Source organism: Jaculus jaculus, chromosome 5 (assembly GCF_020740685.1).
Source record: "Jaculus jaculus isolate mJacJac1 chromosome 5, mJacJac1.mat.Y.cur, whole genome shotgun sequence".
Classification (NCBI taxonomy): domain Eukaryota; kingdom Metazoa; phylum Chordata; class Mammalia; order Rodentia; family Dipodidae; genus Jaculus; species Jaculus jaculus.
Window position 1 is genome coordinate 105,256,026 of NC_059106.1, and position 27,469 is coordinate 105,283,494.

At 41.3% G+C, this 27,469-nt stretch overlaps 1 protein-coding gene across 2 annotated transcripts in view; it reads left to right on the plus strand.

Moving 5' to 3' along the window:
• The window catches only part of Hnrnpm (heterogeneous nuclear ribonucleoprotein M), a 60,733-nt gene that overhangs the window by 11,289 nt on the left and 21,975 nt on the right, over window positions 1-27,469 (plus strand). The window contains exons 2-10 of one of the 2 annotated variants that reach the window (XM_004672205.2): window positions 3,960-4,129; window positions 15,975-16,027; window positions 16,946-16,953; window positions 17,039-17,132; window positions 21,246-21,284; window positions 21,402-21,437; window positions 22,148-22,301; window positions 23,023-23,072; window positions 24,736-24,796. In XM_004672205.2, coding sequence (XP_004672262.1) covers window positions 3,960-4,129; window positions 15,975-16,027; window positions 16,946-16,953; window positions 17,039-17,132; window positions 21,246-21,284; window positions 21,402-21,437; window positions 22,148-22,301; window positions 23,023-23,072; window positions 24,736-24,796 — 665 coding nt within the window. Of the gene's footprint in view, window positions 1-3,959; window positions 4,130-15,974; window positions 16,028-16,945; window positions 16,954-17,038; window positions 17,133-21,245; window positions 21,438-22,147; window positions 22,302-23,022; window positions 23,073-24,735; window positions 24,797-27,469 lie in introns of both variants that reach the window. The other variant, XM_004672203.2, reaches the window with a different exon arrangement.

Here is a 27,469-nt window from a genome sequence, read left to right on the forward strand (position 1 = left end):
TCTTCAGCAATAGGGTCTTACCATCTATTCCTGGTAGGAAACCAAGGGCCTTGGCAATGGCCTGTGATGTTTTGGGAGCTTCAGGGACCTCCCTGGCCAACAACTCACTGCAGGTATCCCATCTTTGGCACTGAAAATTTTCTAGTAACAATCTACAGCTCCTGAGTGTTCCGTTGTCCAAAAAAGTAGGTTTCCATATGATTTATTTATATCTTCTTGGAGTTTGATTAGCCCTTCCTCCACCTTTCCTTTACTCAGTCTCTTCCCCTGGCCTCACTTTGAACCTTTTCATCCCCATTAATCTATTCTACTTAGATATATACAATACCATCCTATTAAGTACCCCCTCCCTTCCTTTCTCTTCCCTTTATATCTTTTTGCATTTTTTTAAAACTTATTTGAGAGAGGCAGGCAGAGAAGAGAGGGAGAATAGGTATGCCAGGGCTCCTGGCTGCTACAAATGAACTCCACATGCATGCGCCACCTTGTGCATCTTACTTATGTGTGTTCTGGGAGATTGAACCTGGCTCCTTTGGCTTTGCAGGCTAGTGCCTTAAGTGCTAAGCCATCTCTCTTCAGCCCTCCATGCTTTTTTTTAAAAAAAATTGTTTATTTGCAAGGGGGTGGAGAATGAGAATGGGTGTGCCAGAGCCTCCAGCCACTGCAAATGAACTCTAGATGCAGGTGCCACATTACACCCTGGACCAGAAAGACCCAGGGATTCTCCTTTGTCTGCCTTGGCGGTGCTGCAATTTCATGTTCTTCTACATGTGGATACGGAAGGGCTGAACTCAGATCCTCATGTTTTACTGATTGAGATATCTCCCCTGCCTCTGGGATGGTGGTGTGTACCTCTGATTCTACCATTTGGGAAGCCTGGGCTGGAATTACAGGCATTGCACTGCTGAGCTACATCCCTCCTGAAAGGCTTTGGGTGGGGCATGGGAGCAAGGTTTCAGCTACCTGGTTCAGGCTGATGCACAGCTCAAGATCCTGCTGCCTCACCCTCCTGAATGCTAGAATTATAGATGTGCACCACAGTATACAGCCAAGAAAACTTTTTGTTTGTTTGTTTTTCGAGGTGGGGTTTCACTGTAGCCCAGGCTGACCTGTAATGTAGTCTTGGGGTAGCCTTGCACCCAGAGATCTTCCTACTCCTGCCTCCGAGTGCTGGGATTAAAGGAGTGTACCACCACACATTGCTGCAAGAAACTTTTGTAAAGAAAACAGGTTAACTACCTTGACACCAAAGCCCATGCTACCTTAAAAAAAAAAAAACCAAATATTTCATTTATTTATTTGAGAGAAAGAACCATTTACAGAATGGGGGAGAGGGAGAATGGGTGTACCAGGGCCTACATCCACTGCAAACGAACTCCAGACTCATACCCTGTGCATCTGGCTTAACATGAGTACTGGGGAATTGAGCCTAGGTCCTTAGGCTTCGCAGGCAAGCATCTTAAATGCTAAGCCATCTCTTTAGCCCCCTCCCCCTCCTTTGTTTTGAGTCTAGTCCAGGCTGACCTGGAACTCACTCTGTAGTCCCAGGCTTGCCTCATACTCACAGCAATCATCCTATCTTTACCTCCTGAGTGCTGGGGTTAAAGGTCTGCACTACCACACCTGGCCCAGTCTCTTGTGATAATAGTACTATGGTTACCACTCATGTAGTCATTTAAATTGTTCTATTTAGCCCCCAAATTTAAAAAAAAAATTTTTTTTATTTGATAGAGAAGGGTAGAGACAGAGTGGGTGTGCCAGGGCCTTCAGGCACTGTGAATGAACTTCAGACGCATGTGCCACCTTGTGTATCTGGATTATGTGGGTCCTAGGGAATTGAACCTGTGTCCTTTGGCTTTGCAGGCAAGCACCTTAACATTAAACCATCTTTTCAGCCTTTTATAGTAGTTAATTTGACAGAGAAGGGAGGGGAAGAGAGAATGGGCAGGTCAGGGCTTGCAGCCACTGCAAACGAACTCCGGATGTATGCACCCCCTTGTGCATCTGGCTAACGTGGGTCCTGGGGAATTGAACCTGGGTTCTTTGGCTTTGCAGGCAAACACTTTAACCATTAAGCCATCCCTCCAGTCCCTAAAATCCAAATATGTTTTGTTTTGTTTTGTTTTTGAGGTAGGATCTCACTCTAGCCCAGGCTGACCTGGAATTCACTATTTAGTCTCAGGCTGGCCTTGAACTCAGTGATCTTCCTACCTCTGCCTCCCAACTGCTGGGATTAAGATGTGCATATACACTTTTTTTTTGAAACAGCATCTCACTGTAGTTCAGGTTAGCCTTGAACTTCTGATTCTTCTGCTTCCGAGATGCTATGATTACAGGTGTATATTACCATGCCCTACTTTATTTGCTTACTTGAAAAGTGATCATATACTTGGTAAAAACAATTTTTTGAGTTGCATTAGATTGTTATCTCAAGATTAGAATAGCAGGCTCTGAATTACTTCAATGCATGTTGTTAGCCTTGCTGTCACTTTGATTTTATTCACTGTTAGGGAAGCATATGAGCCTGCAAAGGTGAGTTCTTTAAAAACCTTTTTTGAGGGATTCTCAAATGAGTGCTCATATTACCATATTTTGCAGGCCTAGAATCGCCTAGGTTTCTTTAGAGATGGTTGGAATACTTTAAAGCCTGATGAGTAGATGCAATGTTCAAAGGCCAGAGTGAATACAGCTCCATTTTTACACCTTTCAATAAAACTATCATTGCCACAAGACAACTGTTGTGCTGAACTTGTCCTTTACATTTGCGAATATAAGCAATGGCCTGTATTTATGAAGGAAAGAATAGAGGTCAGACATGCTGAGTGACCCCAGCTCTTAATTACCTGCAGCACTGCTGCTTTTCTTTGAGTCCTAACACCTGTCAGCCTGCTTTTTCTTTCTTTTTTTTTAAAAAAATTATTTATTTATTTGAGAGTGACAGACACAGAAAGACAGATAGAGGGAGAGAAAGAGAATGGGTGCGCCAGGGCTTCCAGCCTCTGCAAACGAACTCCAGACACGTGTGCCCCCTTGTGCATCTGGCTAATGTGGGACCTGGGGAACCGAGCCTTGAACCGGGGTCCTTAGGCTTCACAGGCAAGCGCTTAGCCGCTAAGCCATCTCTCCAGCCCAGCCTGCTTTTTCTTAGGCTTTTCTTGGTGTGTGTCTTTTTTTTTCCCCCCTTTGGTCAAGGTAGGGCCTCGTTCTGTAGCCCAGGCTGACCTGGAATTCACTGTTTTGTCTCCAGGTGGCCTCAAACTGGTGGTATCCACCTGCATCTGCCTCCTGAGTGCTGAGATTAAAGGCGTGTACCACCATGCTCAGCTAGGTTTTAAAATTTTTTATTCATTTATAGGTTGTTTGCATGTCTATTACTGCTGTAAATGCCCATCTGTCTTTTTGTGGATGGCTGGGCAGCAGGCTTTGCAAGCAAGCATCTGTAACTGCTGAGCCATCATCCCAACTGCTGTTTTTGTTGTTTTTGTTTTGTTTTTTTGTTCTTGTTTTGAGATGGTATTGGTACATGGCACTCCTGCCTCACAGTGTGGGGATTACAGGTATGTACCATTATGCCCAGCTTCCTATTTTGTTGATTCTGTTAACAAGCCTATGTGCTACCATGGCTACAGGGTATGCTCATTTTCCTGGAAAAGAGCCACATAGGAAGCTGAGCACGGTGGCTCATGCCTTTAATCTCAGCACTTCGCAAACTGAGGTAGGAGGCTCGCCTGTGATTTCCATGCCAGCCTGGGCTTTAGAGTGATCTTACTGCTACTGTTTTCCAAGTGCTAGGATTACAGACTTGGTAGGTAGGTTTTATGGAATACACACCTGACTTTAGCTTAAATGTGCTAAATCAAAACCAGTATTGGCCTTGTGTCATGTAACTGTGTGGAATTAGTGTTGTTTACATTGTACAAATACAAACCCTGTATTTTTTTTCTCTTTTTTGAATTCAGTGAAGGAGAACGACCTACTCAGAATGAGAAGAGGAAGGAAAAAAACATTAAAAGAGGAAGCAGTCGCTTTGAGCCATATTCTAATCCAACTAAAAGATACAGAGCCTTCATTACAAACATACCTTTTGATGTGAAATGGCAGTCACTTAAAGACCTGGTTAAAGAAAAAGGTAATGGTACTGGTGGTGGAGTAGGGTAAGAAGGTTGGTGTATCATCTTCTCTGTGTCTAATTTCTTGGTTATTTTTTTTTGTCAGTGGAAGCTGCTCTGGGAAGAGCATGTGTTCTGTTCACATTTAGAGTTAACCCTGCCCACTTTTTTAAGTCATGCCTACATGTCAAATATGATAAGCTCCTTGGCCTACAAATGATTTTACTGGCTTGGCTACAGTTTATTAGGGCTTTGGTTATGTTTGAGGGGAGGGTTCTTTTTAAAAAAGAAATGCACTAAATCCATTACATTATCAGTTTTTTAAATTTTTTTAAGCTTTTGAAAAATTCTAGCAGGAAGGTAGTTTTAAACTTTGTGGAGTAAAAATTTGGTAGTTGGAATGTGTGCTGCTTAGATTCCAAGCTATTAAATAGTAGCTTCTGTTTCAAGTGTGAGGCTTTCTCCCTCTGGGAAACAAGGAGGGGCCTAGTAGTTAGAGAGCTCACAATCTATGGTGTGATGTGGTGCCTTAAGGGTGCACTTTGTCCTAGCTCGGGTATCCAAATCCAGGCCTAGCACATCAGAAACAACCAAGTGCTGTTGCCATCAGGAGGAACTGCCTCACCTCTGTGCACTTGATTGTATTGTCCCTCCCTCTCCTTCACTCCTCCTCTGGTGTTGTCTTATTGGTCCTGATGCTTGGCCCTGCTGGTGGCACTCGGGGCTGAAGAGAGTGTGCAGTCCTGGTTTAGATATAATTATTGACGGGGAACATTTTATATGGTGCCTTAGGCTCCCATCTCCCCCAAGGGTATCTAGGATCAAGTCACTCTTCATGGAGTCTTTGAAGGACTGAAAGGTATTGGTTTTCTGGAGCATTCATAATGAAAAGAGGTGTGAGCTTGATTTGTCAAATGTTTAACATTTCAGTGACAAAGATGCCACTTAGGTAGGCCATTTTGGTATGTGTACTGGTGCTCCCAGCAATTTGGTTTTGAAACTGAATGGCCACTGCCATCATTATCCCATCATTTACTTGTCTGAGACATGCAAGAAGCCCTAGTCACTTGTGAACCTGCACTGTCATGTGTGCTGCACCCATGTGTATTTCTTCAGACTAAACAGAAGGAAAAATGTTTTGGTGTGAGATTGGTTTTCCTGCCTTGATCAGCCAAATCATTCCTGCCAATGCTCCTAGTGCAAGAGTGAGGTTTCTTTTGTCTGAAGGGAGTGTCATGTGGCATCCCAGATGCATTGTTCTTGGTTTTTGGGACTGCTGCTTTAATACATAAGCTTAGAATTTCTGTACAGTACAGTTGGGTCTCATTCGATTAGTTTTTGGAGTAACCCCCAAATTTGTGCTCTTGTGATGTGGTTGAACTGCTGAATTGCTATTCATTGATAATAAGGTATAGTAAGTAGTTCCAAGAACCAGGAATGTGGCCTGAAAATGCAATTGTTAGAATTCTTTAAGAGATTGTAGGCCAAATTATTTTTTTCCCTTTTAGGAGTGTGTGAACCAGTTTTGGGACATGATGGAAAAGTAGGTGACATTTTTACTGCTTTACCATTCAGTAATTCAGTTTGGGGAGCCTTAAAGCTGGTAGCAGCAGCAGCAGCCATGACGTTTCTGATGCAGAAGCAGTTCACACCTCCATTTACTATTTTGCACTGTATTCAGTGTGGAGCCAACCTGGTGGTCTATGTGGGTACTTCCAAACTGGTTCTCATATTCCTCTGGCATACTGCTATGAATGCCGGTGCTCAGCCCTCTCAGTGTATTTTTGGTGGTGTAATTTAGAATTACAGGTGTGCAGTAAATCTATTATTTTTAATGAACCTTAAAATGTTCTTGTCTAAAGCTCCCTGTACTGGTTAAGTTTATTACTTTGCTGTTTAGTTATTAGCAGTATTGGATGGTAGGTAACAGTGATTCATAAAAGGCTAATCTCGCTATAGTAGTGCTACATTTAGTGTATGAGGTCTGAAGAAATTTACTGTTTGCATACATGTGGCTTCTTAAGAAATGTCCATACTCTTTATTAGGGAGCTTAAAAATAATTTTTTGTGTTTTGTGTTACAAAAAGTAAGTCTAAATGGTGATTTTTCCATTTCAAATAGTTACCTGAAATATGGTGACAATAACTTGTAAGGTTTTGGAAAACTAAATGGCAGATAGAGGTACCTACCTATAACCTAAATGTTACTTATTTATAGTCTTGCTCAAATAACCACAAGTGAACATAATCAAACCATTCTTTCCCAGTCTGCATTTTAAATCTATCCCTGATGAAACCTTAGTTCCTGTGGAATAAGAGAATTGTCTTCTACTTGCATTTTCTGTGATTGCAGCATTGTCTTATTTGCAGCCTCTGAACAAAAGTACATTAGCTAAGGAGGGGTGCTTTTCTAAAGGTATTCATGGGTAAGATCATCTCATATACCACCCCTGGTTCCTCATCTTCTCCTTTGACATGAAACATATATTTTGTCTCTAGGTATACCATTTAGGCAGCATTTTGGGGGCATTGTGTTAATAATATATATTATGAGACTTGATCACTTTCACCTTTCCCTTTGGATAGAATCACAAAACTTATTTGGCACTGTCATAGAATCAACATGCCAGTTTTTGTTTTTTTTTTTTTTTTTTTTCGAGGTAGGGTCTCACTCTAGCCCAGGCTGACCTGGAATTCACTATGGAGTCTCAGGGTGGCCTCGAACTCACAGCAATCCTCCTACCTCTGCCTCCCGAGTGCTGGGGATTAAAGGCGTGCGCCACCACGCCCGGCATCATGCCAGTTTTAAAGGGAAAACATTTGGAGACTACTGTTTTCCTTTGAGCCATGCTGCTGTCTTGCTCAGCTGTCTTCCAGCAGGGTCCCTGAACACCACCTCCTGCCTGACTTTTCCTTTTCCTGCTTTACATTTCCCAGTGGGACAAAGAGAAGATTACTCATTTTTTCCTTTAGACAATGCTTATTTAACTTGGCTTTTTTGTTGTATTTGTTTTGGGCATATAAATTTTTTATTTACAGTTTCCATAATCACAGGCAATAAACATTATAATTCCCTTCCCTCACTTTCCCCTTCACATCTCTACTTTCCATGTTCCCTCCCTCACTTATCAGTCTCTGTTTTGTTTTGATGTCATCTTTTCCTCCTAGTATGAGGGTCTTGTGTAGGTAGTGCCAGACAGTGCAAGGTCATGGACATCCAGGCCATTTTGTGTCTGGAAGAGTGCACTATAAGGAGCCCTACCCTTCCTTTGGCTCTTATATTTTTTCCACCACCTCTTCCACAATGGACCTTGAACCTTAGAAGGTGTGATAGAAATGTTTCAGTGCTTAACACTCCTCTGTCACTTCTCAGCACTGTGGTGCCTTCTGAGTCATCCCAAGAGGTCACTGCCATCTGAAAAGAGAAGCTTCTCTAACAAAAAGTGAGAGTAGCAGTAATATATGGGCATGAACGTTAAGTAAAGTGCTTACCAGGAAATTTGGTGAGCAGAATACTTGAGTTTAGCCAGACACCAGCAGGTGTTAGTTACACCCCTAGGGCTCATGACTTACCCCTGTGTGGGTTTTCAGTATCAGGCATGTATTTCCTCCTGTGTAGCAGGCCTGTATTCCAACTAGAGAGCAATCGTTTTCTCCGTAACAGACATGCCACTTTTGCACACATTGGCTCATGTGGCCTGGGAGGACAATCTTAGGGCTTGCAGTGTCCACTGTTTATTTGCACTGTTGAGTTCTCCCAAGGAGCTGCATGGAGCATAGCTTTTTCCAGCTTTCTGTCAGCTACACAGACAGGCTTGCTAGGTCTACACCGAGTAGGTTTGCAGCCCAGCTCCAGCAAGATTACTCAGTGACCTTGCGGCCCATCAGCAATAGGGCCTTACCATCTATTCCTAGTGGGAAACCAAGAGCCTCGGCAATGGCCTATTAATGTTTTGAGGGCATCAGGGACACCCCTGGCCAACAACTTAGTGGAAGGTATCCCATCCCTGACATAAAAATTTTCTAGTAACAATCTCTGGTTTCTGGTTGCATCATTGTCCAAAATAGTAGGTTTCTATGTGACTTACTCTTAACCCTTCTTTACTCAATCGCTTCCCCTGACCTCACTTAGCCCTTTCTACCCCCTTAAGTCTTCCCTTCTCCTCCCTCCCTTATAGCCCCTTTCTAGCTTACTGGCCTCTGCTACTGAGTTTTATTACAACTCGCATACAAGTCCAAACATTTGTAGCTAGGATCTATGTATGAGAGGACATGCACGTAGTGCTTGGCTTTCTGGACCTGGGTTACTTCACTTAGCATAACCTTTCCAGATTCATCCATTTCCCTGAAAATTCTTTAATTTCATTTTTCGTTACTGCTGAATAGAACGCCATCATATAAATGCACCACATCTTCATTACCCACTCATCAGTTGAGAGGCATCTAGGCTGGTTCCATTTCCTAGTTATTGTGAATAAAGTGGCAGTAAACATGGGTGTGCAAGTTTCTCTAAGGTAGTGCAACAAGTCCTTAGAATATATATAGGTCTAGGAGTGGTATAGCTGGGTCATCAAATTTTAGCTATCTCATGAACCTCTACACTGATTTCTGTAATGGCGGCATCAGATTATGTTCCCATCAACAGTGTAGAAGGGTTCCTCTTTTTTTGCATCCTAGTCTACGTTTATTGTCGTTTGTTTTCTTTTTTTTTAAGATTTCCTGAGTAACTGGAGTTATATTCAGAAAGTCATTACTGGTGCCAATACATTGAAGGGTTCCCCCAACTTTGTCCTCTACCAGTTTCAGAGTTTCAGGTCTGATATTAAGGTCTTTGATCCCTTTAGACTTAATTCATGTGCATGGAGAGAGAGAGAAGGATCTATTTTCATCCTTCTACATAAAGAAATCCAAGTGCCTTAACTGGTAAGCCATCTCTCCAGCTGCTCTTACTTATTGTTTTGTTTTGTTATTCAAGGTAGGGCCTCTCCTTAGCCCAGGCTAACCTGGATTTCACTCCAGACTCAGGCTAGCCTTGAACTCACAGCAGTCCTCCTACCTCTGCCTCTCAAGTGATTGGATTGATGGTGTGCACCATGTCTGCTGCTTCTCTCTCTCAAATAAACAAGTAATTTTTTTTCGAGGTAGGGTTTTCCCTCTAGTCCAGGCTGACCCAAAATTCACTATGGAGTCTCAGGGTGGCCTCAAACTCATGGTGAACTTCCTACCTCTGCTTCCAGAGTGCTGGGATTAAAGGCGTATGTCACCATGCATAGCTAAGTAAAATATTTTTTAAAAAATTTGTGGGCTGGAGAAATTGCTTAGTGGTGAAGGCTTTTACGTTCAAGCCCAGAGGACCCAGGTTTGATTTCCCTAGGCCAGATGCATCTGGAGTTTGTTACAGTGGCTGAAGGCCCTGGCCCGTTCATTTTCTCTCCCCCCAACCTCTTAAACTCCCAAATAAAATTAAAATTAAATAAAAATTGAATTTTTAGAAGATTAAAAATCAAACCGGGGGTGGAGAGATGGCTTAGCAGTTAAGCGCTTGCCTGTGAAGCCTAAGGATCCTGGTTCAAGGCTCGGTTTCCCAGTACCCATGTAAGCCAGATGCACAAGGGGGCAAATGTGTCTGGAGTTTTTGCAGTGGCAGGAGGCCCTGATGCGCCCATATTCATATTCTCTCTCTGTGTTGCTTTCAAATAAATAAATGGAAATAAACAAAAAAATTAATAAAAAAATCAAGCTGGGCGTGGTGGCGCATGCCTTTAATCCTAGTACACAGGAGACTGAGGTAGGAGGACCACCATGAGTTTGAGGTCACCCTGAGACTACATAGTGAATTTCAGGTCAGCCTGAGCTATAGTGAAACCCTATCTCAAAAAACCAAAAAAGAAAGATTAAAAATCAATAAATTTAGACAAAAATAAAGGTAAAAATTTTGTACTGGAGATTGCCAAACAACATTAAGTAAGTGACTTAACAGCCCAGCTATTCAATTGCATTACAATAGAAAATACGATACATGACAAAGTATTTGACTGAAAGGACTGGGCATTTTAAACCTACAGTAGTGTTAGAGACCATAACATCTTCTGAAGAAAGTTAGATGTTGGGCTTAGTTTTTGGCCTAACCAGAGAGCCAACAGCATGGAGGTGAGGCAGCTGCTACCCAAGCAGGACTTAACCTGCACCAGTGAGTAAATAGAATGTGAGGAAGAAAGGAAGGTCAGTGGTATGTAGTTTGCTTTTAACATCCTAAGCTCAGCAGCAATCAGCTTAATTTGTGTAAACAAAGCTTTCTTTAAGCTTTTAATCCACCTATTATTTATCACATCACTTTAAGTAAATTTCAACTGCTGCTGACAGAAAACTGAGGCCCAGAGGGCAAGTATAGACAGCCTATGCTGATTTTTCTAGACAGTTCACAAAAGCAGTACATTTTTTTTTTGATTAAAATAAATGCCTAAGGGCTGGAGAGATGGCTTAGTGGTTAAGCGCTTGCCTGTGAAGTCTAAGGACCCCGGTTCGAGGCTCGGTTCCCCAGGTCCCACGTTAGCCAGATGCACAAGGGGGTGCACGCGTCTGGAGTTCGTTTGCAGAGGCTGGAAGCCCTGGCGCGCCCATTCTCTCTCTCTCCCTCTATCCTCTCTCTCCCTCTATCTGTCTTTCTCCCTGTGTCTGTCGCTCTCAAATAAACAAATAAATAAATAAAATTAAAAAAAAATAAATAAATGCCTAACCAGTCTGCTTCATGCTTTCCTACTGGAAATTTAGCTGCATTTATTTTTTCAAGGTAGGGTCTCACTCTAGTCCAGGCTATCCTGGAATTTATAGTAATCCTTTTACCTCTGGGATTAAAGGCTCGCCAGCATGCCCCCTGCTTTATCTACATTTTGAAAGACCTGTTATGCTTGAAGTACTCAAATGTGTCAAAAACTGATACTGAATCCCAGCCTCATACCCTGTGTGGCTTAACTGTGGTCTTTGGTGTAGGGAAACAGGTTGGGGCTCATCTGCTTCACCATGAATTGGGCTTACTCAATTTCTGACGTATTGTGTGAAGTAATTAGTTTATCATGTTTTCTGATTTATTTTTATTTATTTATTTAAGACTGTGTGTGAGAATGGGCACGTCAGGGCCTCTAGCCACAGCAAATGAACTCCAGATGCATGTGCCACCATGTGCCATCTGGCTTACGTGGGACCTGGAGAATTGAACCTGGGTCTTTAGGCTTTGCAAGCAAGTGACTTAACCACTAAGCCGTCTCTCCAGCTCTTAGTTTACCATGCTTGAATTCTTCTAGATAAAGAGGAGGAGGGCTGGGTGTCATGGTTTAGAGGTAGCAGGATTGCTGTGAGTTTAAGTTCTGCCTGCTAAAATGAAGACAGAAGCAAGGTAAAGCCCCTGAAGTTGTTTTTATGTCAAAAGAAAAGCTTATTAGGTAACTATTAGTAAGTAAAGCATATTTGACATACCCTGATTACACATATGACACCCTTTTAAAAAAATGGTAGCTTATACTTTTAATCCCAGCACTTGGTAGGCAGAGGATCCCTGTGAGTTTTGAGGCAAGTCTGAAACTGCATAATGTATCCCAGGTCAGCCTGGACTAGAGTGAGACCTTACCTCAAGTCGGGGGGGTGGGGGGAAGAGAAGGGATAGTCTTGTGAGATGGCTCCACATTTTTTAAAAAGCCTGCTGCCCTGGGTGTGTTTCCCTAATACACCCATGTAAAGACAGACTCATACAGTGGTACCTATATCTCGAGTTTGTAAGAGACCCTGGCAGACACCTCCCTCCCCCCACACACACTGAATGAGTGAGTGTGTGTGTGTCAGATATCTAAAATGTGAAAGGCCTGGTTTGGTGGCACACAACTTTAATCCAGCAGAGGTACAAGGATTGCTGTGAGTTCTAGATCAGCCTGGGCTAAATAAAGTGAGACCCTACCTTGAAAAACCAAAAAAAAAAAAAAAAAAAAAAAAAGTTAAAGGAGCTAGTCGCACTTCTAATCCTAGCACTTGAGCTATAGAGATAGGAGGAGGATCAGAAGCTTAAGATCAGTCTTAGCTACATAGTGAGTTGGAAGCTAGCCTGGATTATATGAGACTGTGTTTCATAAAAACCAAAAATTGCAGCATTTGGGGGCTAGAGGTAAAGTTGAATGGGTAAAATGTGTGGTTGCGAGAAACCCTCGGTTCAAGCCCTAGCCTGCAATGCACACATAAATTATAGGCCCAGTACCACACAAATTCTCTTTGGTGAAGCTGTGGCCTCTTGTGGATTTGTTTTTGTCCATTTCAGACTTGGACAGTAACTGGAACCACAAAAACAAATAATCATTGTGTTACAATTTTGCAGGAATAATAATGTTATTTTTATTACCGATACTATTTAGTTAGACATGGTCTCTATGTAGCCCAGGCTTTCCTAGAGCTCACTGTGTAGCCTAGGCTAAATTTGAATTCATAGCAACCCTCTTTCTCAGCCTTCAGAGTGTTACAATTACAGGCATATGTACTACTATGCCCAGCTGAGAACGTTAAATCACAGTAGCACCAAACTGCCTGAGTTCTTTTAGAGTGAGTGACCCTCAGAATATTTTATAACTCTTAAATGTTGGTTAAAATTATTGTTGGAATTATTTGAACATGACTAGGGTGATATTTGGCATTGCATTTTTTTTCAGTCTAGTTTTTATCATGTAGGCATTTTGATGTTAACAGTCCATGTTCAGAGGAAGGACCAGTGTTTCTTTAACCACTGCAAATTCCAATTGAGGCTTCTGTCACCCTCTAACTGATCTGCACTTAAACTTTAGTTGGCAGAGGTTTTGTTTCATTTTGGTTTTGGGGTAGAGTCTCACTCTTAACCCAGGCTGACCTGGAATTCACTATGTAGTTTCAGGGTGACCTTGAACTCATGGTGATCATCCTACCTCTGCCTCCCCGGTACTGGAATTAAAGGCGTGCGCCATCATGCCCGGTTTAGTTTGCAGGTTTTGCCTTCATATTCTTGCTGATAGTTATACTGACCGCACAAAACAGATCTTTGGAATACTAGAACAAAGGAGGAAGTAGTCTTTTTTTATTTTATTTTATTTTTAATTTTATTAACATTTTCCATGATTATAAAATATATCCCATGGTAATTCCCTCCCTCCCCACCCCCACACTTTCCCATTTGAAATTCCATTCTCCATCATATTACCTCCCCATTACAATCATTGTAATTACATATATACAATATCAACCTATTAAGTATCCTCCTCCCTTCCTTTCTCTACCCTTTATGTCTCCTTTTTAACTTACTGGCCTCTGCTACTAAGTATTTTATTTATTTATTTGAGAGCGACAGACACAGAGAGAAAGACAGATAGAGAGAGGGAGAGAGAATGGGTGTGCTAGGGCTCCCAGCCACTGCAAACGAACTCCAGAGGCATGCGCCCCCTTGTGCATCTGGCTAACGTGGGTCCTGGGGAATCGAGCCTCGAACCGGGGTCCTTTGGCTTCACAGGCAAGTGCTTAACCACTAAGCCATTTCTCCAGCCCTTGTTTTTGTTTTTTGAGGTAGGGTCTCACTCTGGCCCAGGCTGACCTGGAATTCACTATGGAGTCTCAGAGTGGCCTCGACCTCATGGTAATCCTCCTACCTCTGCTGCGATTAAAGGCATGCTCCACCACGCCTGGCAGGAAGTAGTCTTTCTAAGCTTTATGATTATCATCCTGTAGGGTAAATATGAGTTGGGAACAATTGCACATCTCATAAAGACAACCCATTCAGTGTTTCAGGGTACCTGAATAGGAATGTTAGGAACTTTGTGAGGACCATGGTTATTACTGATTGTGCTGCAGGATAGAAGTGCTTATGGCAGAAAAACAAGATAACAGCCAGAAGAAGGAAAGCCATTACTAGTGCACACAGTTGAAGTTGGGTACATGCCACACTAGAATGTCAAGTGGGAAAAGCTGTAAATTCTTAACTTTGCTTTTTGTTAAAATGGTCATGATTGGAAATAGATTTGGATTGGGCTTGTTTACTAGGTTGCAATAACATCTTTTTGACTGAAGTTTCTGTGGACATAGGGTAACAATTTTAAATGCGAAAGTGCTGGTATTCTGTCTTGAGGTGGATACTGTGATTCTTATTTCTTTAAGGTTATTCGGCAATAGTTACAGATGGTAGGAGATAAACTTGGGGGGCTCTTCACCCTTTGACACTAGACATTGTCATCAGTGGAGATGAGCTGTTGTTCCTTGAATGGCTGCTGCTGTTGAAATAAATGGCTTTTAACATGGTTTCAGAAATGGCCACAAAGTTTTCTGAGCTGCTTTTAACCTTTTCTTTCTTTCTTTTTCTTTTTCTTTTTCTTTTTTAATAAATCCAATTTGTATAACTTGGCTGTAGTATTGTTTGACCTCACCGTGCGTAACTCCAAGTTAACTGTACTGGCCCCTCCTATTTCCTTTTCTCAATACTTTGCACTAATTCTCCTTGGGAAATGCCAGTTCAGTAAAGGACAAGGAAGGTGAGGCTATTAACTCTGTGAACACTTGGCCTTTAACCACTATAAATCCATTAATACATATATGTCTTTGAAAATGCTCATTTTGTTTGAGAAATAATTTTATCTTGTTTTCCATGTGAATCTTGTGTTGATTTTTTTCAACAAAGGAGTTAGAATAGGCAGGGTCTGCCAAGGCCATTTTTACCCTTACACTACTAAACCCAAGTGAGGAGAAGGCTTTAGTATCATAAATATCCACCCAAGGAGAGAGTATTTACTGCAAATAAAAGCCTCCTACCCCTTCTTTAAACTTTGGAGGGTTGGCTTAGAGATTGTTTTCTCTAAATTAATACTTTGAGCCATCTTCAAGTTCAGCAGCCATTTTGGTGGTTGTCTTGATGGATTCTAACATCTGGTCATGGTGGTCATGAATTGGCAATCCAAACCATGAGGAATATCTGCAGACATTTAAAAAAAAAAATCTTTGGTATTTTTCCCTTTGTGTGTAGCTTAGAATCAATTGGAATCTTCAACTCTGTCTAGTTGCCAACTGAGCCCTTAAATTTGAATTTGTGTCCTTTTGTGGGAAGCAGCAAGAATAAAACCTGGCTTGATGCACCAAAGAGAGTCTAGATGCTGTTCTTGTTTTGTGATCATATATTCAAAAATACTTACTCAAACCTGTTTCTAAGCTGTGGAGCCTAGTACCTTGAATGGGACTGGCTATGCAGATTTTGTGGCGGGGGAGGGGGGTGGTCACTCAGAAAAAGTTAGGTGCCTTCTTCCTTGTTAACAAATTAAAAATTTCTAGATGGCACTAATAACATTGAAGCACGGAGTTGTATGTTACACAGGTTGCATACTCACAAAGTTGGCCCTAGGGCTGTGTTCTATGCCTTTTAATTTATGTATAGGTGCATTCTTGTATTTGAGGCATGTGAGCTCAGTTCAGTGGTGTTGCAACCTGTGTGCTATTTATCTGACTTGACCAGTAAGAGTGCATGTGTAAAACTGTTTTCTTCCCTTTCCTGGAAAAGTGAATCATGCAGACTTCTTCCTGCAGATTTGGATTGCCTTTAGTCATTAGTGAGCGTTCCAGACAGGGAAATTGATAATGGAAATCTGTGGAAGTAGCTTGTTTGTGGTGGGAGGAAAATCAAGGACATATTGTTAATGAATTTTGACCTATTTTACTGCACACCTGTAATGTCTAATTTGGTGGTTTAGAGAATATGGAGTGTTTCTGGGCTTTCATATTAAGGCAGAGGCTCCATACAGGTTGCTGATGATTGTTCTAAATTCCCATTGTTTTCTTGGCTTTTCTCCCTTGGTTTATGTGTCGTCTGGAAACTGATTTGTAGTTGGTGAGGTAACATACGTGGAGCTCTTAATGGACGCTGAAGGAAAGTCAAGGGTAAGTGTCTGAGAGAATTTCTTCTGTGGATTTACAACATGACAAATGTAACTGTATGGTGGCGTGGACTCGAATGCAATTAGGAAGGTAGTGAGTGTTCATGTTATAGTAGCTATGTTTGATTTTGCCAACATTCTAGTTGGGTGGGAGGGGGTTTGCAAATGGGAGTCCCGCTTTTCCAAATGGCTGGCCAAAGAGCTTTTTGGTATTCTGTTTGGATGCCCAATTTGGATAACTGGGGACCAATAGTAGCATTGTCTCTTTGTTAACAGGAGTTGGCTGTGTGTGAATTATGCATGGAATTTTAGTGGTGGTATAATTAATGTAAAACGTGTGTTCTTGTTTAGAAAATGTTACTCTTGGTTGTTTGCTGAATTTGAAAGTTGTGTGAACCAAAGATTCTGAAAAGTTGCCTTTGTGCCAGTAAAATTGTAAACCAAACATTACAAACCTGAATGTTCACAATTGGCCTAGTTTAATGAAAATAAACTATTTTCTGTTGTGCAATAGAATGGCTTAGAATAATCAAAAGGATGAGCTTAATTTATGGAAAAGGATGGACTTAGTAGGAGTATGGTAAGACATTGATTGAGTACAGAGGGAAGCAAATCTAAAGCTTGTGTGATTTCTTGGAGAATCTGAATTTAGGTCTTCTCATTATAACTTTAGCAGCTATAGTGCAATGCTGGTGATGTGTAGGGAAAGAAGATATATAAAGGAGCCCAGCTTTTTATAAGGAAGGCTAGGTCATGCACTTCTATCAGCTTCCCTTTAGATGGGCAAATTTCTTTTTAAAAATCTTAACTTTGTTTACATAAGTCATATCTTTAATTCCTTTATAACTATCATTGATGTTTACTATTTTTTCTCCCCCCCCCCCTTTCTTGCTCATCTGACTGGTCTGGCTTCTATCCAAAGGGATGTGCGTAAGTATGGTCTAGTTACTTGTTCATATTTGAGTTTTCCAAGTTGTAGAACTGGTTTTATTAATTTGCTTTTGATTCTTCATAGTGTTGTTGAATTCAAGATGGAAGAGAGCATGAAAAAAGCTGCTGAAGTTCTAAACAAGCATAGTCTAAGTGGAAGGCCACTGAAAGTCAAAGAAGTAAGCTGTTTCTCTCCTTTTTTCTTCCATTTTTTTCCCTTGATGTTGTGCAATGGAACCTAGGGCCTTGCATGTGCTAGGAAAGCAGTCTACCATTCAGTTACATCCCCATAAATTAGGTCTCACAAATTAGGTCTTCATTAACACTTTGCATAGCATGTATAATAGTATAATAATAATAATGGTTCTTGACTAAATTTTACTGAGCAGACAAACCAGTTGTTTTTATTTGGTTGGTTGTTTTTTTGTTTGTTTGTTTGTTTGCTTACTTTTCTCAAGATAGGATCCCATGAAGCACAAGCTTGTCTTTTTTAAAATTATGAATTAAGTTTATTTAGGGACAAAACACATAGTGGGGTTTATTTTAAGGAGATTGGAGTCTAAAAAGGGGAGACTGGAACAGAGTCAAACAACATGGTAAGTAGGAAGCACACTTAGGCAGAAAACATTGTATAGTTCATAAGGTCCATTTAGGAGAAGTTGAGGCTTTCAAAGAAAGACTAGAGTGGAGCCACAAGCATGTGGAGGACAGAATTTGGGATCTTGTATAGGGAGATTAGAAGGAACACCCATGTCATGTGCCTTGTGTTTTCCCATGGAGGAAGAATAAGGGAAATTTAAAAAACAGACAAATATAGAGGAGAAGTAATGAAGAAAGTTAACACTCATGGTTACCCTGAGTTTAAAAAAATTACACAGGTAGCAGGCCTGGAGGTGGAGAGATTATATCTACACGAGATTATATCCACGTAGTAGATCTAGAAGGTAAGGGAAATATGCATGTGGTAGATTGAAAGACCAGAAGAAAGTCATGCATGTAATCAAATTGAGAAGCTATCTCAAACGATAAAGCAGAGGCTCTCCTTCCTGAATCTAGAGAGAGCTCCACAAAAAGGAAAAGGCACGATAGGAAGGTGAGATCCTTTATATTCAAGGGAAGGACTTGGTTTGTAGATTTGGAGGGTGGATCCCAGAGTGAGACCCAACAAGAGCAGGCTTATCTTGAAATCACTGGGTAGCTTCCTGATCTGCTTTTGCCTGAGTTCACAGATTACAGTCATGTACCTTGCTCGGTCTGTAGTTTGTTTTCAGTGTTGGTTCCCACTGTTGCCCTGACTGACCTGGAATTCACTATGTAGTCCCAGGCTGGCCTCAAACTCATGATGATCCTCCTACCTCTGCCTTCAGGGTGCTAAGATCAAAGGTTTGTGCCACTGCACCCAGCTCAGTGTATATTTTTAAATGAAGAAGGAAGGTTAGTCCTAGGTGTAAGAATTTGGCAATGGTGACCTGTAACCTGGACTTTTTGGTCTTACTGTTAAGTCTTGTTGTAAGAGACTATATGGATGTTTGACTAGTTTGGGTCTTAAACTTGATAATCCTATTTTAGCCTCCTAAATGCTATGATTAGAGCTAGCTCTTTTTGGATTTTTTTTTTTTTCCCCCCGAGGTAGGGTCAGCTCAGGCTGACCTGGAATTCACTATGGAGTCTCAGGGTGGCCTCGAACTCACGGTGATCCTCCTACCTCTGCCTCCTGAGAGCTGGGATTAAAGGCGTGCGCCACCGTGCCTGGCTTTTATATCTTTTTGGATTTTTTTAATGTGAATTTCTTACTCAAATCTTTACTATATCCAAACCAAGAAGTTTTTTTTTTTTTTTTAAGAGGTATTGTCTCACTGTAAATCAGCTGGCTTTGAACTCACAGCAATCCTGTCATAGCCTCCCAAGTGTATGGTGTATGATCCACCATGACAGGTATAAATACTTACTTGTGGTGCTGAAGAACAAACCCACGGCTTTATGCTTTGTGCATTAGTTAGGCAGGCATTCTACTGCTGAAATGTCCCTGGCCTTCAGGAATATTTTCTTCCACGCAGAGATTGAGTTTTTGTTGTTTTTAGAACATTTCATTTATTTGACTCTATTGTCAGGATCCTCCTGCCCTCAGCTTCCTGTGTGCTAGGATTAAAGGCATGTGCTACCTTTTTACTTTTTAAAACAAAGCAGTAAAGACTCAGAGGATAGGGGTTATAAGTTACTTTCCATGTGCTGGTGGTAAATGACAGGGGCAGAGAGTTCAAGAAAAAATGAATATTTAGGGGCTGGAGAGATGGCTTAGCGGTTAAGCGCTGGCCTGTGAAGCCTAAGGATCCCAGTTCGAGGCTCGGTTCCCCAGGTCCCACGTTAGCCAGATGCACAAGGGGGCGCACGCATCTGGAGTTCGTTTGCAGAGGCTGGAAGCCCTGGCGCGCCCATTCCCTCTCTCTCCCTCTATCTGTCTTTCTCTCTCTGTCTGTCACTCTCAAATAAATAAATAAATAAATTTTTAAAAAAATGAATATTTAGTATCAGATCTCTACAATGTTGTCCAGATGCTAATATACTGCTCAGACCATATGTACTTGAATCCCAGGATGTAGAGCACTTAGGGGTGGAGAGTCAGGATTATCAGGCTATTCATGTAAACTGTCATTGATGAGTTTTGTAGAAATTATATACATATTGTACTATATTAGTAAGATTCAACCATACCAAGTCCACAAGATCTTGTTTCAATCTGGAATATTTCCCATCAAGTCAGCTAATCAGGTCATCCCTCATTATTTCATTTTAGTTCACTTGAGGTCTGTATTTTCTGCACTAAATTTTATGTTCTTTTGTTTCTTTTTTGTTTTTTTTCGAGGTAGGGTCTTGCTCTAGCCCAAACTGACCTGGAATTCACTATGTAGTCTCAGGGTGGTCTCAAACTCATAGCGATCCTCCTACCTGTCTCCCAAGTGCTCCGGTGCCACCACACATGGGGTTCTTCTGTATCTTAACTGTTGCTGGTTTTAAATTTCTTCTGGGTTACTGGTTTATTTTACTTTCTTGCTAATATACACCTGAGAAATGCTTTCTAAATAAATAGTCTTTCATTCTCTGAAGTTTTGTGTGTTTGATCGCAGGTGGAACTCAGCATAATGTATGTTAGGCAAGTGCTCTACCGCTGAGCTATTTTCTTAAAATGTCTTTTTATTTACATGTTTTTATTTGTTTGAAGAAAATTAATGTGAGAGAAAATAGGCATGCCAGAGCCTCTGGCTACTGCAAGCAAACTATAAGCATGTGCCACTTTGTACATCTGGCTTTATGTACATACCGGGGAATGAAACCAGTAATAACCTGGGCTGACAAGCTTTAGGCTTTTCTTTTTTTTAAAAAAAATTTTTATTAGCATTTTCCATGATTATAAAAAAAATCCCAAGTTAATTCCCTCCCTCCCCCCCAGCTTTAGGCTTTTCAATAAAGTTGCTTTAACCACTGATGCACCTCCCCAGACCTATATTTTACTTTTTTTTTTTTTTTTTGGTCTTTTCAGGGTAGGGTCTCACTCTAGCTCAGGCTGACCTGGAATTCACTATATTTTACTTCTTAAAAAACAGATTTATTGGGGCTGGCTCAGTGGTTAAGATGGTTGCCTGCAAAGCTTAATGACTCGGATTTGATTCCATAGTACCCATGTTAAGGCACATGCACAAAGTGGCTCCTGTGGCTGTGAAGGCCCTGGTCTCTCTTCTACCTCTCTCTGCTTCCAAATAAATTTTAAAAAAGAAACAAACAGTGCTGGAGAGATGGCTCAGCGGTTAAGGCGCTTGCCTGCAAAGCCAAAGGACCCAGGTTTGATTCTCCAGGATACACATAAGCTACATGCACACGAATTAAAAAAAGAAAACAGATTTATTGAGTACACTCCAAGGAGTATCTGGCTAAACAGTAAGAAGAGTATCACCTATAGCTTCCTTTTACTTTTCAGTTTAAAATAGGTGATTATTAAGTTGTCTAGGCTGGCCTTGAACTCATTCTGTAGCTCATGCTGACCTTGAACTTGTGATCCTCATATAGCATTCTAGTGCTGATATTACAGGCCTGTGCCACCATGACTCTGCTGGAGATTGTGTGTGTGTGTGTGTGTGTGTGTGTTTGAACTTGAGAGTGCTAGGCAAGTACTCTACCACTTGAATTACATCTCTAGCCAGGAGAAAGCTTATGGTATTTTGACAATGTCACTTGTTTTGCAGGCCCACTTCTGAATGTCAAGTGTGTTCAGTGTAACACTTTTGTGCTTATTTCAGGATCCTGATGGTGAACATGCAAGGAGAGCAATGCAAAAGGTGATGGCTACGACTGGTGGGATGGGTATGGGACCAGGTGGCCCAGGAATGATTAATATCCCACCCAGTATCCTAAATAATCCTAACATCCCAAATGAGATTATCCATGCATTGCAGGCTGGAAGACTTGGAAGCACAGTATTTGTAGCAAATGTAAGTAAATGGAAACATTGTCTAAAGTAGAAACATCTACAAGGCTTTATGATCTTTACTGTTACACAAGTAAATTAGGGTTAAGTTCTTAATTTTGCTTTTAAGTGGGTCTGGGGGTTTGGAAAGGTGTTTTAATGGTTAAAGTACTTGCTTGGAAAGCCTGACAACCCAGGATAATAAAATTTCCAGTACCCTTGTACAGTCAAATGCAGTTTTGCATGCATCTGGAGTTTGCAGTGCCAAGGGGCCCTGGCATGCCTATTATTCATTCTCCTTCCCCTTCCACTCCCTCAGCCCCTCCTCACAAATAAATATTTTATAATTTTGGTGCAGGGCAAGAATAAACCTGGGCGGTATATTGAAACCTGTTTCTCCTTAATTGTATTTGGGGTAAATGATACCTTCATCATCTGCAAGGAATTTTAAGAAGACAGTGGATTTGGAAAAGATGGAGAACCTTAGCAGAGGAATGACTTTGTTAAAAAATGACTTAGTTTAAAGAATATAAAAAGACTTAAGCTGTGCCTCTTAAGAAAAGAGACAGTAATACTGCTGTTAAGGCAGGCTTCATAGTCCTGTTTGGAAAATTCTACTGCACTTTGATTAGTTTTAGGACACCAACAAAAGTATGTCTTATTTATAGAGTCAGAATGTGTTTGTTTTTCTGAAGATGTTTACTTACCTTAAGATTTTTACTTTCTTTCAATTAGCTGGATTATAAAGTTGGCTGGAAGAAACTGAAAGAAGTTTTTAGTATGGCTGGTGTGGTAGTTCGGGCAGACATTCTGGAGGATAAAGATGGGAAAAGTCGTGGAATAGGCACTGTGACTTTTGAGCAGTCCATTGAAGCTGTTCAAGCTATATGTATCCTTGCATGGGAAGTCAAGTCATGGTGAACAGGGTAACCATCACTGTTAGGCAGTAATACATATTTGTGTAGGAAAACAGTAACTATATTCATATATTCCCTGTGACTATAGGAAGTGAATTGCTGTAGAATTTGAAAGTTTTTGGCAGGGTGGGGGTTAATTTAATACAGTGTGATGAAAGGTGTAGTTGAACATGTGCCACCTAGGAGATTTTAGGGTGTTTATTCAATTATACTGGTCTTACAGGACCCTCTTCCAATGAGTAGACATAATTTAAAGAGGCACTTATCCCTACTCAAGGTTTATAGTGGAGTGTGTCACACATGATCATAGGCATTAATAATGTTCAGGTAAACTACTTCTGAGGGTCTTACACAGAAAACATGGAACTTTAGAAAGGGTGGAACCCTTGACCTTGATATGTACAGAAAACTGACTTTAGCTAAGGTCAGAAATAAAGCTTGCATGCCTGAAGAGTGAGCTCAGGTTTGCTTTCTATTCCCTTCAAGTTTCCTTCCTTGTTCCTTTAATACCTAAGAAATACAAGTATAATGAAGAATTGAAATTGCTCATAAATTCATTACTGGGACTGGTAGCTATAGAGTTTTTCTTGCTGTACATGCTTTCATAATTGTAAATGGAGATGAGGAAGGGGGTGGGTAACCAAACTAAGTATGTAAAGAATTGTGAATAAATATCCTTAATTGTAATATCAGCTATGTTTAATGGCCAGCTGCTGTTTGATAGACCAATGCATGTGAAAATGGTAAGTTAGTAGATCTCCCCCCACCTCTGGAATATGTTCAAATAATTCTAGCAAAAATTTCATTTCTAAGCCAGGCATGGTGGCACACTCCTTTGAATTCAGCACTTGGGAGGCAGAGGAAGGAGACAGGGACTACAGAGCGAGTGCAAGATCAGCCTGGGCTAGACTGAGAATCTACCTTGAAAAACAAATGAATTACTAATATTGTATATAGGCATCTAAACTTAGAAATTAGTCTGTTTAATTAGACTCCAATGTGTTGAGCAAGTACTGCATAGAATGTTTGGTTAGCATAACCACACTGACTCACAATCAAGTCTTGGCTCAAGCAGTTTTTAAAGGTTAATTGGAGCATTTCCATCTTCAACATTGGCCCTGCTGTAACAGTGCCAAAGATAACAATAGCACTGGAACGTGCTAAGAGCATTCTGGCTAGGATTCAAATTCAGGAACAAGAAAAAAAGGTATAAAGAATTTTTTTCAATTTAATTGTAAACATACAATTTAGGTTTTTTTCGGGGGCTGGTTTTTTGAAGAGTCTTGCTCTAACCCAGGCTGACCTGGACTTCACTATGTAGTCTCAAGCTGTCCTTGAACCCACAGCAGTCCTACCTCTGCCTCCTGAGTGCTGGGATTAAAAGTGCACCACCATGTCCAGCTCCAAATTAGTTTTTGAGTAGATAATGGATTCATATGACTCAGATCAGAAAGTGTGAAAACAGCCAGGTGTGGTGGCACACGCCTTTAACTGCAGCACTCCAGCAGAGGTATAGAAAGATCACTGTGAATTACAGGTCAGCCTGGGCTAGAGTGAAGATCCTACCTCAAAACAAAACAAGTACAAGAATAAAGAACTATTAAAGGAGAATGCAAGCCTCCTTAATACTTTTTGCTCAAGTCCTGGCCATCCCCAGCAATAACTCCATCCCCAGCAATAACATGAAACACATGAAACAACCCCCCCCCCCACCCACACACACATACCCATAAGGTTTTGTTGTAGCCCAGGCTGACCTGGAATTTACTGCGTAGTTTCAGGGTGGCCTCAAACTCACAGTGATCCTCCTACCTCTACCTCCCAAGTGCTGGGATGTGCCACCGTGCCTGGCACTCTCATACCTTTGTCCTTCCCTTTGACACAGAAGGTTAAAAAAAAAAAAAGCAGGCTGTCATGTGCTTTGTGATGTTTGAATGGCTTGAATGCACCTTAATTTTTAAACTCTGGTTGTTGTTTTCTTTCTTGTGGTTTGTTTTCTCTGTGCTGGGGTTTGGACCCAGGACAATGCTCATGTTGGATAAGTGATGGACCTCTGGGCTGTAACTTCAGATTTGACTAGGTGGTTTTTTTTGTTTTGTTTTGTTTTGTTTTGTTTTGTTTTGTTTTGTTTTGTTTTGTTTTGTTTTGTTTTGTTTTGTTTTGTTTTGTTTTTGGTGGTGGTTATTACAGGGTCTCAGGTAGCCCAGGCTGACCTCAAACTTGATAGGTAGCCAAAGCTGGCTTTAAATTCCTAATCTTCTTGCCTTGGTCTTCCAGGTGCTGAGATTACAAACATATACCCTCACACTTTGCATCTGACTAGTTCTTTGTTGATGGGGATTGTGTACCTTTTTGCTGTTGATAGTACTGCAAAGGATACTGAGATGCATTCATTTTCTCTTTCAGGATGAGAGGGCCTTACCAAAGGGAGATTTTTTCCCTCCTGAACGTCCACAGCAACTTCCCCGTAAGTGATGTGATTACATGATTACATATTACACTTAAACTTGTGCCAGCTAGAGTCTGGGGCTTTTCTCTTATACTTTTTTGTTAAGAAACAAGCAGAGACATTCACAACTTACTGTAGTCAGTTTCACCTTTTTGGGATGAACATCCACCAAACCAGGCAGTTTAGAGAAGGAACAGGATTTATTTCAGCTTACAGATCCAAGGGAAGTTCTATCAGTGGCAGAAGTTGGCTGTCTTTCACAGATTCAAGCACAGAAACACAACCATCACTCAGCAGCAAGCAACCGCTTGTGGGCAGCAAACAGTAGGGTGAACCCTGGCAGAGATCAGACTATTCTGCGTACCTTTGGGCTAGAAATCAGATTAGCCCCCAGCAAGTTTTTACACCTGAGTCTATTGAAGGACATATAATCAAACTACCACACAACATAAGAATGAATTTTAGATTACTTTGTGGTGAGGCAGGCTGTTTGCTATGTTAGGCCTTCTTGGTTTTGTTGAGGTAGTCTTACTCTGGCCCAAACCTTGGTGGTGCACACTTGCAACCTTATGAAGTCTGAGGCAGGAGAGTAACGAGTTCAAAGCCAACATTACACAGTTAGACTCTGTGTCAAAAAAAAGGGGGGGGTGCTGGAGAGATGGTATAGTGGTTAACATGTGTGTCTGCAATGCCAAAGAACCTAGGTTTGATTCCCCAGGACCCACGTGAGCCAGATGCACAAGGTGGCTCATGCATCTTTGAGATTGTTTGCAGCAACTGAAGGTCCTGGCATGCCCATTCTCTGCCTCTTTCTTTCAGATAAATAAATACATATTTTTAAAAATTGAAATGATCTATTAGCTCATCAGTGGATAAATGTAATGGATAATATATTATCTAGCTATAAAAAGGAATACAGAAAAAATTCACCTGTAAGTACCCAGAACAGGCAAAGATGTCAGGGAAAAAAAGGTTTGTGTTTGCTAATAGTAGGGGAGAGGTGAGAAATAATGAAAATGTTCTGAAATTAAATGATGTGGTAGTTAATAGCTTTGACTGTTGCCAGAAGTACTAAATTTGGGCTGGAGAGAAGGCTAAGCCATTAGGCTCTTGCCTTCAGAGCCTGACAACCTGAGTTTGATCTCCAGTTCCCATATAAAGCCAGATGGATAAAGTGGCTCATGCATCCGGAGGCCCTGGCATGCCCATTCTGTCTCTCATCTCTCTGTGCCTGCAAATGAATGAATGAATGAATGAATGAATGAATGAATGAATGAATGGAAAAAAAATAGCCAGGTGTGGTGATTCATGCCTTTAAAAAAAAGTAACTAAATTTCATACTTAAATGGATGGTTTTTATAGTGTATGAAGATTTAACTGCGTAATTTTTATGAGGAGAAAAATTCAGAGTTTATCACAACATTGAGTTTAAAAACTGTCCTGTGTGGGGCTGGATAGGTGGCTCAGCAGTTAAAGGCACTTCCTCACAAAGCCTGATGATCTGAACTCAATTCCCCAGTACCCACATAAAGCCAGATGTACATGTGGCTCATGTGTCTGGAATTTGTGTTAAAAAAGAAAAGAAACTTCTGCAACTGTTAGTTGATTGGCCACTATAGGAGTGTTAGTGGACACATACTAGTGTGATGTTCTTTTTTTGTGTTTTTGTTTTTCGAGGTAGGGTTTCACTCTAACTCAGGCTGACCTGGAATTCACTATGTAGTGTCAGAGTATCCTCAAATTCATGGCAATCCTCCTACCTCTGCCTCCCGAGGAGTGCTGGGATTAAAAGCATGTGCTACCACGTCTGTCTTACATGATGTTATTTTTAAAAAATATGTTTTTACTTATTTGAGAGACAGAGAGAGACAAAGAATGAGTGTGCCAAGGCCTCTAGCCACTGCAGAGGAACCCCAGATAACTTGGGCCGCCACCTTTGGGGGGGGGGGTTCAAGGTAGTGTCTGGGATTAAAGGTGTGTGCCACGGCACTTGCGCCACCTTTTACATCTGATTTATGTGGGTACTGAAGAATCGAACCTGGGTCCTTAGGCTTCGCCGGCAAGTGCCTTAACCTCTAAGCCATCCCTCCAGCCAAGCATGATGTTCTTGGCTAGCAGGAGCTTGAACTCCAATAGCAGTATAAGTTTTGTATTAATGCAAAATCTTGGGGACATGATGATGCAGGCCGGGTAGTAGGAAGACTGGGGTGTGCTGCTCTAGTAGAAATTTTCTTGGCCACATGGGCACGGAGCTGTCTGGAGTATCAAGGAATACCTCAGGCAACAAATAGCTCTAGCCTTATATCCTGCTTAACTGAGATTAAATGAATGGGTGCCAATGTTTGAGCACCAAGTCCCTGCCACACAACTGAGGACTATGTAGCTCTAATAGAGACATAGCTAGCATGCAAGTACAATGCTTCAATTCCCCCAGCACTAAAAGGAATTTGTTGAAAGGCTCTATTAATTCCTTGAGATATTTATCTCCATATACCCATTTCCAAGTAAACGGTCATGGTGTTTCCCATGGTTCTTACGCTGGAGGAAGAGAGCTGAGGTCCAGGGAGCCTATTGTTCCTGGTTGTTGGTCTCCCAACATGATTCAGAGGGTTCAGAGTTCTGTGTGAGTAATTTGGGAGTAAGTTATCCTTGGTGGGCTCTTGGAATTGTTACCATGCAATTAAACCTGGC